Source organism: Arachis ipaensis, chromosome B09 (assembly GCF_000816755.2).
Source record: "Arachis ipaensis cultivar K30076 chromosome B09, Araip1.1, whole genome shotgun sequence".
Taxonomy (NCBI): domain Eukaryota; kingdom Viridiplantae; phylum Streptophyta; class Magnoliopsida; order Fabales; family Fabaceae; genus Arachis; species Arachis ipaensis.
The window spans coordinates 14,775,592-14,786,722 of NC_029793.2; the positions used below are offsets into that span (position 1 = coordinate 14,775,592).

General features: G+C 34.1%; 1 protein-coding gene and 1 long non-coding RNA gene across 2 annotated transcripts in view; one reads left to right on the forward strand and one right to left on the reverse strand.

The window, feature by feature from the left end:
- Positions 3,522 to 7,976, forward strand: LOC107618585 (ankyrin repeat and SAM domain-containing protein 6). The gene is made up of 6 exons (XM_016320695.2): positions 3,522 to 4,087; positions 5,725 to 5,789; positions 5,899 to 6,164; positions 6,776 to 6,850; positions 6,971 to 7,033; positions 7,644 to 7,976. The coding sequence occupies exons 1-6, from the start codon at positions 3,978 to 3,980 to the stop codon at positions 7,686 to 7,688; spliced, it is 624 nt and encodes a 207-aa protein (XP_016176181.1). The 5' UTR covers positions 3,522 to 3,977; the 3' UTR covers positions 7,689 to 7,976.
- The window catches only part of LOC107616901, a 3,484-nt gene continuing 2,340 nt past the window's right edge, over positions 9,988 to 11,131 (reverse strand). Inside the window, exons 3-4 of the long non-coding RNA XR_001614693.2 lie at positions 10,802 to 10,888; positions 9,988 to 10,309 (exon numbers count right to left, since the gene is read on the reverse strand). This is a non-coding gene — a long non-coding RNA (uncharacterized LOC107616901). The remainder of the gene's footprint in view (positions 10,310 to 10,801; positions 10,889 to 11,131) is intronic.

Sequence of the window (11,131 nt, forward strand, 5' to 3'; positions counted from 1 at the left end):
AACACTTGAGCGAATAGAGTGCAAACACATCCGGTGAGGGTTTGATGCTCAATTACATGTTTTCACCTATGATCATCATTCTTCATGCAAGTTTGTAAAAATATTTAATAGCTCAATTTAATTGTGGTTTGGCATGGTTGTTAATACCTTTGGCCCTTGTGCTTATATATATATATATATATATTCTTGGATTTTTTATTATAAAATAAAAAAATATTATTTTTCCAAAAAAATTATTAAAACTTTATTTTTGGAATTCATTTTTTTTTAGTCCTACCCAATGGAATATTTGTACAATGTAACCATAATAAACATCTCATCCCAAAAGCTTAAACTGATTTTGGGTTTACCAAAAGATCGAACTCTTGACCGATCTAAAATTTTGATAGTATGTTATGATACCACTCATCCCAAAAACTTCAGCCGATGTAAAAAGATAACATTAATACTTATATCTCTAATACTTCCCTAAACATCCATTGTACACATTGTACAAATACTCCATTGGCTCCCTATATTTTCTCTTTTTTTTTTAATTCAGATCAGTCAATTTCACGTAAATAGAGAGTTGAGAGCCGTTAGATGAAAATTTATTTAAATTAGTCAAATCATTTAACGGCTCTTAATTATCAACTTCACTGGAAGTTAAATGTCTTTGAGTTCTCACCTTTTTTTATGTGGGGGCAAATTTGTCGTAACTCCTCGCAAACTCTATAAATTTTATAAAATAAAATTCGCCGTATTTCTAATTAACTTCAACTTTTAAGTTTTTTTTGTGTTGAGGAGCACCATTCTTATTCCATCATTGTTAAATATTGCTTACTACATCATTGTCAAAGACGGCTTATTCATGTATACGCTTGTGTGCTACTCCTATGTACTCCTATTAAAGATGGCTTATTCATGTATACTCTTGTGTACTATTCTTATATACTCCTGCAGGCGATGATAATGGTTGTGAACTTGCTTCCAAAAAAAATTAGATTCCGAAAATTAAGTTTCGATAATTTTTTTGGAAATAAAGTTTTTTTATTTTATAATAGAAAAAAATCTAATGCTAAAATTATCAGAATTTATTATTGAGTAAACTACCATTTTTATTCATGAAAGTTAAAAACGCTGACATATCTGTTCATAAAAGATGAAAATTACTATTTATATCCATATAAATTTGACTTTTGCAAGCAAAATTATCCAAACTTCAAATAATTACATAAAATTTTCAAACTACCCTTAGTGAGTCTCATCCTCCTCAATTCTAATTACTATTTATACCCATATAAAATTGACTTTTGCAAGCAAAATTACCCAAACTCCAAATAATTACATAAAATTTTCAAACTACCCTTGGTGAGTCTCATCCTCCTCAATTCTTCGTCTATAGCTCTTCCTCTGTGTCACAACTCCTCACCCCCTCCTATTCTCTCGCTCACCCATCCTCTAACTCACTCACTCACTATCTGCAGCACCTCTATCAGCCGTGAACCACCACTACTGCAGCACCATTCCCCTTCCTTCTCTCTCTCCCCCCTCTCTCTCTCACTTTTCCTATCTCACCTCTTGAACATCAACATAACCCAATGACTATCCTCTTCAAAATCACAAAAAAAACATAGATCAAATCGAAGAATAAAACATGCATAGATTCAAAATAAAACCTTAATTTCTTAGAACATTCTTTACCAAAAATTATCAATTTATCAAATTTCAAATCACAATTTTCGTTGCAAATAACACAGAATACTAATTCGATTCCAGCAGCACTAGGAGGAGAAGATTACGAAGACACATCGCCAGGAGGAGAAGAAGAGAGCAGTGACGTCGAAGGAAGGAGAAGACGAAGACACGACGTTTGGAAGAGGAAGGGACTCAGCACTGAAGAAGTTGTGGTTGCAGAAAATAGAGGACTCAAAATTGCTACCTCTTGAAGCCAGACACCTTCCGAAGAAGAAGAAAGAGAAGGAATGAGAAGATGGAGCTCGCAGCAGCAAAAGGAGGAGCCACCATTGATGCACAGAAGAAAGAGAAAAACGACAGATAAGAGAGAAACATCAATAGGGAGAGAAGAGGAAGGAAAAAAGTACAAAGATGGAGGGGAGAGAAAGAAAAAGAGGACGATTGAAGAAGATGGAGGAAAAGAATAGTGGTGGTTTACAACGGTAGATGAAGAATTGAAGAGAATTAGACTCACCAAGGGTAGTTTGGATATTTTATATAATTATTTAGAGTTTGGATAATTTTGCTTGTGAAAGTCAATCTTTATGGTACAAATGGTAATTTCTATCTTCTATGAAAAGATATGTCAGCGTTTTCAACTTTCATGGATAAAAATGTTAGTTTACCCTTTATAATTTTAGGCATTACTTAATAGACTTAATTTCTTTAGTCTATAAATATAACAAAATATTTAATTCCATATTTTTAAATATTGATAGTTTACTGATAGTCAATAATAATAAATTCTGGTCCTCCGGCATTTTATATATTTGACAAATGTTTGTTTTAATTGAACAACAAATGTCCAATTCAAACTGTAAAACAAAATTTAAATTGAATATTTAGCGATAAGTCAGTTTATTTCAAAATTCAAAAATTCATTCTCTTTAAATCTCTCTCTTCACCCTTTTCTATGCATTTTTATTATCGTTATCCCTCGCCATCACGACTGACAGATAAATTGCGTATTCGAAAAGTCGATTAATACCAAAGTTTCGTACTGTGTCTTAGTACTCTGGATCTGACTCCAACGCTGTACGTCCATCTTCGAGGTGATCGCTGCCATGGAGTGCTGATTCTCAGGTCTCCGGCAACGGTGCTAATGTTCCGAGGGTTACTTGAAACTGGATCGTGTTTGGACTTGAACGTAAGGTCCAAACTCTTAGTTAGGTGGTTTCCGACTTAGCCTGCGACAAGCAGCCGTTGTCCGAGTTGTTTGTGAGGAGATGGGGGACGGTACCTGCAAAACACTCTGATGCTTAAGTCAGTAAGGGTCTTAGCAGGTTTTAGTGTATTGAAACTTAAGTATATATGAGAGTATCAGTGTATTTATAAGTGATGAGCCAATAATCACTGTTAAAGTAATTATAGTCTTTGTAGTGGATAACTGTCCATTTTTTGTAGAGTTTGTTGAGATCCCTCTTCCGAAAGTGGGAAAAGATATTAGGAGTTTGTTATAACTCCTTCAGAGATGAAGGGTGTTACTATGCAGCGCTTTTGTCCGACCTGTAAAGAGATCGGTTATGGATAGCTATATTTTAAGCTTTCTCTATTTTTGGGCCTGATTTATATTTTAGGCCAGGTATAAACAATTATGTTATATTATATTAAATTGAATTGAATCAATTTTAAAAAATAAATCCAAATTCAATTCAATGCAATTTGTCAAAAATTATAATTTTAATTAGTTTTCTATTTGAATTAAATTAGATGAATAATTTAATTTAAATGGTTTTAGGGTTGACTGTTTGAACAACCTACCTTCAATGAATCCATTGCATTTGCATGATATTTACATTTTCCTTGCTGCTGAAATAATACTCCGGATTGTCCATTTCTCTTGTGGGGCGCCAAAAACCATTACTCCAAAAGGCCAAAATCAGCGAAGAGGCCCCTTTTTTACTCACTCTCTCTCTCTCTCTCTCTCTCTCTCTCTCTCTCTCTCTCTCCAACGCAAACGCACCGAGATAATCTTGCTGACGTAAAGATTCAACTTCTCTCAAGCTTTCTGTTTTCTCTTCGCCGACCCAAACATAAACGGAAGAGGAAACAGGAGAAATAGTAAAAGGGAGACCGGGGGTTTTAGGGTTTTGATTCGCTGCCACTGCGTCCATTTCAGCATTCGGTGGGCGACTGGGGTGTGCCCCCTTCCCTACCATTGAATCTGCTTTCTCCGATTTGCTGCGAAATTAGGGTTCGTAGTAGCTTTTGGGGCTAATTGTTCCGTCGATTCCGAGAACAGTGAGTAAATCATAGACAAGATGTATGCTGATCGGGTGGACAGTGGAGTCAGGAGATCCGCCAAGGAACGCCTTAACGGAAACACCGTCACTGATTCTTCGCGGCCGCAACGGCAAATCACCGGCAAGAGGTTTGTTTTTCTTTTCATTTTCCCCTTTATTCTGATAATTGTGTTCGTGGATTTGGCTTGTTCCTGGAACTCACATTTGGGTAGTATAATTATTAGTGCGCATTAATTCCACCATGCATGTGTTGCTTGTTAGAGGCTATGGTAGAACAAGGGTCTGTTTCAATTTGTATCGTTGCCAAAAATTTTGGGTTGGGGAGAGAGTAGGGTTAGCTTCGGCACCCACTCAAGACTTACAATGTGGGATAAAAGAATTGACTGAAGTTAATGCAAAGTATTGGGCGTTGCTTATGTTCTTAATTGTACGTCTCCTTGTGGACTCGTGGTGTTTGGATTCAAGTGAATGTGGAGGCAAGTGAGAAGTGTATTTGATTGGGTCTGTGAGGGAGGGGACCTGCTTGAGTTGAAACAGGCATTTGCTACTCACTGGAATTGGTGCTGTTTTGTGTTACCTTGATGGGATGCTTTGAAACTCTCCGCCCTAAGGCTTAATTCCTTGTAGACATTGGTAGAGACCGGTGAGGATTTGTACAAGGATTGTCTTTGGGTTACATTACTCAATTGGCTTTTGGTTACGCCACTTTGTAAGGTTACATGGTAGTGGAATATACTAAATTTAGCAGACTTGTTTGCCAATGTAATGTTTGATTGATGTAAAGTTTTAGTGACGATATGGAGATTTTGTAGCTGCCAATGTTAATTCAAGGTCCTGTAGGAGAGAGGTCTAATTATTAGGTTTTTCTGTCAATTTACTGGCATGTGGAGTCATGATATGCTATTTCATTAACTATTTGTAAATGACAGTTAACAGTAATAGCTTCCACCTAAGTCTCAATAGGAAATCTCACATGGTTAACATCATTCCCCTCATACTAACAAGGAGAACAAAAACCACAAAGGGATATCTTAGCTCCTCCCAACAGAAAGAATGAAGTCTAGGCCTATTCAGACCATTGGCCGAGGTGCACCACCAGTTACCATTGTCAAGTGACTTTAAGAGAACTAAACGAGAGAAAGAACAACTAATACCTTCCACTTGCTTTGCGACTCATGTCCCAAATTAGCAGCATACCTCATGAAGCTCCATGATAGGGAAGAAAGGCATAATCCATATGTATTAATTCCCAAACTTCTTAAGTTCAAGTTTTCATAGGATTCTAATTTAGTTCCTTAAAGCATAAGCATATGAGGTTAAACTTTTAGGATAACTTCATTTTCCTTTAGTTCATTCAACTGCGTGGAAGGTACTGGAGTATTGTTGAATATCTCATGTTCCATCGATCTAAAATTCTTTTGCATAAGTTAAATCTGCTTCCGTAGGATCATTTTTATTTTGCTGGTTAAATTTGGTGAAAATGATATTCAGAGCGTGTATTGAATGTCTTTTAAATGGTAGTTATGCGGCTTAAAGATAAAGAAGAAGGATGAAATAAAGTCATGAGAATTTAGAAGGCTGACTGGTGGAGAGATACTGGCTACTGCCTTTCTGTCTCCAGAATGTTCTCTATTTGACTGGATAGTTATAACTGCTTCAGTTAGTTAGTTACATTGTACCTCCAATGTTGCAATTTCATCTTGGATGTTTGAATGCTTAATGAAGTGAAAACTTAATGATATATTTATGGTCATTACTTTTGCAGGCAAAGGCAAGATGACAAGTGGGAACATGATCTCTTTGATGATGATGATGGATCCCGGATCACTAGTATGGATTGATTATGTTATTATCATATGCAAGTATAAGTTGCCACTCTTGTTGGATTCCTGTACTTCTTTTTTGGGTTTTAACTTCTTTTTGTTAATGGCTTGTGAAGATCGCAAAGTTACTTCTCATGATCTTCGTCTTAAGCTTCAAAAGAAAGGTCTTCAACCGGCAACTCAGAGTGGAAGGAGTTCTGCTCCAAATGTGCGGGATCTTCGTGAAAGGCTATCAGGGACAATGACTGTGCAACCTAAAAACATTGATCCACCAAAGTCAAAGGTGGTAGCCAAACCAAGCAGTAAAAGTGTCGGTGTTGAGGCTCCTGCAGTACAGGCCAAGAGACCATCTAATTCAGTCCCTAAAAGGTTGCCACAGAAGGTATTGTTATCTTCTCACTAGAATTTGATGACAATTTTTAGCTAGTGTACCTCTATTGTACTTTATGGGTTACAAATATTTTTGGTAAACTACATGATAATTAGTTTCATGAGCCAAGAGCATTAATGAATTGATTGCCATGGGGGCCATTTTTTCTCAATTTTACATATAATGGCGAGCCATCTTTGATCTTGGGGATGTGATATAATTGTTGTTGGGTTGTAATGTTGCAAAGAAGCAGAGTCAGTTTTCCAAGTGGAAGAAGTTGAAAGTGCATGAAGCATTGGCTTTATTATGCATGCAATTGACGCAGCCTGATTCTTCAGTATTCTATTATTCTAATGGACTTGAGATAATAGTAGCCATAGGTGCTGAACTGTTAATACGTTTGGTGGGGTTCATTTTGTGTTTAGTCATGTTCATCCACTTAGTTCATTTTGTGTTTAGTCATGTTCATTCACTCTAAGTGGATGAAATTTCCTAATGTATGTTCAAGGAAAAACCAAGTTAATTTTGTTAAATTTGGTTTGCCTGTTCCTTTGTTATGTAATTATTTTTTTTTTCTTTGTTAATTAAAGGAAAGTAACGAGATTTAACTTCTTGCCATACAGGCTGATATTTCGGTGGATGATTTCTTGCAATCATTGGGTCTCGAAAAGTATCTCATAACTTTTCAGGCAGAAGAAGTATGCTCTGCATCTACTTATATCTTTTTTGCCTCATTATAGAAAGTCTCTTGTTGAAAGTAACTGGGTTTTAATTTGACAATAAGAGTTCATATTGACATATAAAAGCTGTTTCTTCAGGTTGATATGGCAGCCCTTAATCATATGACTGATGAGGATCTCAAGGCTATGGGTATACCAATGGTATGCATCAAACTAGTCTTTGTTTCTGTTTCTTGCAGCAATAATTTGCGGTAGCATCAGTCATGTGGACTTGTGTAACTTGAAAATGGCATCTTTTTATATTTTAAGGCCCTTTTGATGTTAATGTTGATCCAAATATTTTAGTTAGTTTGTAAACCTAAATCCTCATTAGTTAGTTTATCTGGTAGCTGGTGAGATTAAAACCCTAATTGGAACACACTAAAATGGAAATGATCTTGTCCTCGGGGATGGCTGTAAGTTTAGCTTTCAAACTTATTGTTCATTGCACAAATCAGAAGTAGCTGACTGTCATTTGCCTTGTAATTGCCCATAAAGGGTGAAGTAGTCAGATTTGTTGTGTTCCTAGAATTTTATGGTGCCATAATGATTTTTCCTCTGGAAAGCTAGGTCCATTAAAGGGAAGTGCTTCTCGTTGGCTTAATACCACGAAATGACATTGGCTCATCATTTATTTTTGTGATTATGGTATTATCACTTTGGTCATGTTGGGTTTTAGCTCCCTGATAGTGTATGTTTCAGGTGTTATTATGTAGTATACATGGTCTGCTTTTTACCTGAACACATTATGAACATGCTTTGTTGGTTCCAGGGGCCAAGAAAGAAGATACTTTTAGCGCTAGAGTCAAAGGTCTAATATTGATACTCTTAGCTTGAAGCACATGTTCATGGAATGGTGGTGGATTGATCAGCGTCTGAAAGCCAAGTGTAATAGCATAGCTCTTTTGACTGTCTTCAATTTCTTTTGTAATATTATTTCCCCAAAATCTTAGACATGAAGCAGGTTAGTTTGGAGTTATGTTGGCAAAACCTGTCAACCTTTTGGAGCTTATACATGTGCCTATTAATGAATGCATTTAAGGGGAATTTGCCTTTAGAATTTGTCCAAGATTTGAACCTAAGAAGTGCACTTAGAAAAATGATACTGACTGCCTGTTTTCTTTTGCATGTTGAGTAAAAAATGGAAGAAAGAAAATGAATTGGAACAAAATGAAAGAAAAAAAGGTTCATCTTTCCAATGAAAAAAAAAAGTTGGAAATCTATCTATGGAATTCGAGAACTGGAATTTAACCTTGATTGGAACTAATTAATTAACAATTAAAATTATGAAATTTTAGTTTAAATTTATTTTTAGTTTGTATAAAGGGTAAAATGATTAAAATAAAAGATTAAATTTACTATCGACATAAAGTAGTTGATTTAAATTATGTAATAGTAGTATACAACATCTCATAAAAGACCAAATTTACAATTTCAAAGAGAATTCAATTCGACTTTTACTCATGGAGAAAATACTTTGTATGGAGTTTGATTTATGCTGCTGTGTATGGAATGAATTCCGGAGACATCCTATTTTCAATTTTTCATCATTATGATTATGATTCATGGAAACTCAAACGGTAATTTCGTCAAGGTTACTGGGGATGCTGCATCTCTTGGCTAATTTCTTTTCATATAGATTAAGCGTGTGTGTAGTATTTTGTTATTGGAAATTTCGATGTTTTTCTTTGAGATGGAGTTAATTTTGTTTAAGTTAATATTAATCAAATCAAACCATCTGATTTGTTTGAGGAGGGAAGACAATCTACAAATCATAAGTTTGATTTTTTTTTGTTTCCCACGGTATCCCTCAACTTGACAGGTCAATGACTAATCTGTCGCGGATCTGAGTTCCATTTAAGGGTCTATCGCTGGTCAATGGGTTACTGCATGCACAAGGCGGGATTCGAATCCCAACACTTGCTTAAGCGGATGAGTGAGCTGACCACTCGACCAACCCAAATTGATTTTTGAGAATTCGATTTTAATGTTAAATTTTTTTATATTTTTTAAATTGTAAATCAGACCGTCCATTTATAATTTAAAAAAAAAAAAAACTTGAGTATGATTTTTGGACACTACCGTATAACCAAAAAGAAAATCGGCGCATCCAATGTTTTGAACTCCATAGCAATAAAAATCAGTAAATCACATCCTCTGCCTTATTTTTTTGTGATACACAAGCACATGGGACATATTTTCTAAAAAGGAAAAATATGAAGAGCCAATGGAATATTTGTACAATGAAAGATTAGGGAGTATTAGAAATATAATCATTAGTGTTACCTTTTGCTATGGAAGATGTTCATTTTGTAACTCAATAGCCCATTGTACACATTGTATAAGTAGTCCATTGACTCCCTAACAAGACTCTTCTAAAAATAATAAGCGGCATCTCTTTAGCTTAAAATGTTTCCATATTTATTCAATAAAAACTGCATATCTTTTAAATAACATTAATGTATAAATTATTCACTTAATAAATTATTTTTTTAACAACAATTTACTTAATAAATTGTTCTGCTTTGTAATTATAAAAATATTGAAATCTGCCAATACTTTCTCATACATTGTTAAGAATCAATCTTTTTATGAATTGCTTAAGAGATCCAGTTGTGAGCACCCATTGCACCATTTGTGTAAGTTTTTTATTGGTATTTATTCGGTTCTCCATCCAATTCAAGATAAACAATAATATGAACAAGATGTTCTATCAACAAAGTAAGCTGAGTTCATTCCCAAGCTATTATTGTTTACTAACAATATGCAATACTTGACAAACATATAAGTTCATTTTTAACAATATTGGGAAGCCACTTAATTTCTTGAACTATTTTTAATTTTGAATGATAATCACTAAAAATAATAAAGAAAAGATCTAAGTACTTAGAAGTCCAAAGAAAGGATTTGTGATTGCAGAATGCAACACAGCACCAGCTGAATTTAGTAATGCTATATCAGCCTTTTCATGAGGTAGATACAAGAAGTCACCTGTTCTTTCAAATTCTATAAGGCTACATTAGAAACTAAATTAAGTTTCTGTATTGTGTTTGGTATAAAATATATTAAAAGTATTTTTTTAAAAAAATATTATTAAAATTTCAGTCTCTATCCCAAAAAATTTTAGTCTCTGTTATTCTCATTTTCTGGAGGTATTGAAGGAACTGAAATTTTAAATTCCGAAATTTTAATTCCAATATCTTACCACCAAGTACAATACTAAATCCTATTCCCAAATTTTAGTCCAAAACAAATGCTACCTAATTGAATTATAATAGAATCTTTTGAGAGTAGTTTAATGTGATGAAGTTCTCATACTTGGAATAATGGATTGCTTAGTCTGATCTTCCTGTACTTTTCCTCGTTTGGATTCTTGACAACATTTCGAACATAAATTGAAAGTGTTTCGAAGGCCTTTCTGACTCTCCCATGCTCGGCCTATTAAGAATTTCAAATTTGTTAAAAGAATTGGGGAAAGAAAAATTTACAAAACAACATTGTAATTCAGTTCTATGACATACATGTTATATTCTATTGATAATCTTGCAGGTTAGGTTTGTTTATCAAGAACACCTTTAACACAGCTATGTCATGAATATTAAATTATTAACAACACAAATATTGTCTAACTATGTATTAAACAAAATCATTTTTCTCTGTTTTATTGGTAAACTAATCCTTGGAGTGTTAAAAACTTAAAATGATGGTTTATTCAAAACACGTATGTGTAATTAGATAAAAAGCTGGTAAAAAATAGATTTAATTATTCTATTGGTCTCTATAGTTTCACTAAATTTGTAATTAGGTTTCTATATTTTTTTTTCAATTAAATTTCTATACTATTTTTAAAAATTTAATAAAATTATAAAGACTAATAGAATAATTAAATCTAAAAAATATTTTAAATAAAAGAATATATGAATGATTCACCTGGTGTTTACGCTTGAGAGACCTCAAACATTCCCTTAAGTAATCAACCTTTTCAATTGTGGAAACAGGTTTTGGATTCTGCAATATCTACTAACATAAAAGACACACAAATGTTTAGATAGATAATTGATGTTCTGCAACAATAATAATTTAGCTTCCAAAAGCAATAAACATGCCCCTGAACCTTCAAAGATATATAATGTTTGGTAAGGGGCATTGTTTTCAAACATTGTTCACATTTGGAGGACTAGTAGTGCATTTCTTTCTTTTAGAGACTCAAGGCTGCGGTTGATTCTTAGAATAATTCAAGACAACTAAGACACAAAGATA

What these genes read in the sequence shown, in the direction of transcription:
- LOC107618585 (XM_016320695.2), top strand. Translation starts at nt 3,978, where the DNA reads ATGTATGCTGATCGGGTGGACAGTGGAGTCAGGAGATCCGCCAAGGAA. An exon ending in CGGCAAATCACCGGCAAGAG is followed by an intron (nt 4,088 to 5,724) that starts GTTTGTTTTTCT and finishes TTACTTTTGCAG; the next exon opens with GCAAAGGCAAGATGACAAGT. An exon ending in CTAAAAGGTTGCCACAGAAG is followed by an intron (nt 6,165 to 6,775) that starts GTATTGTTATCT and finishes CTTGCCATACAG; the next exon opens with GCTGATATTTCGGTGGATGA.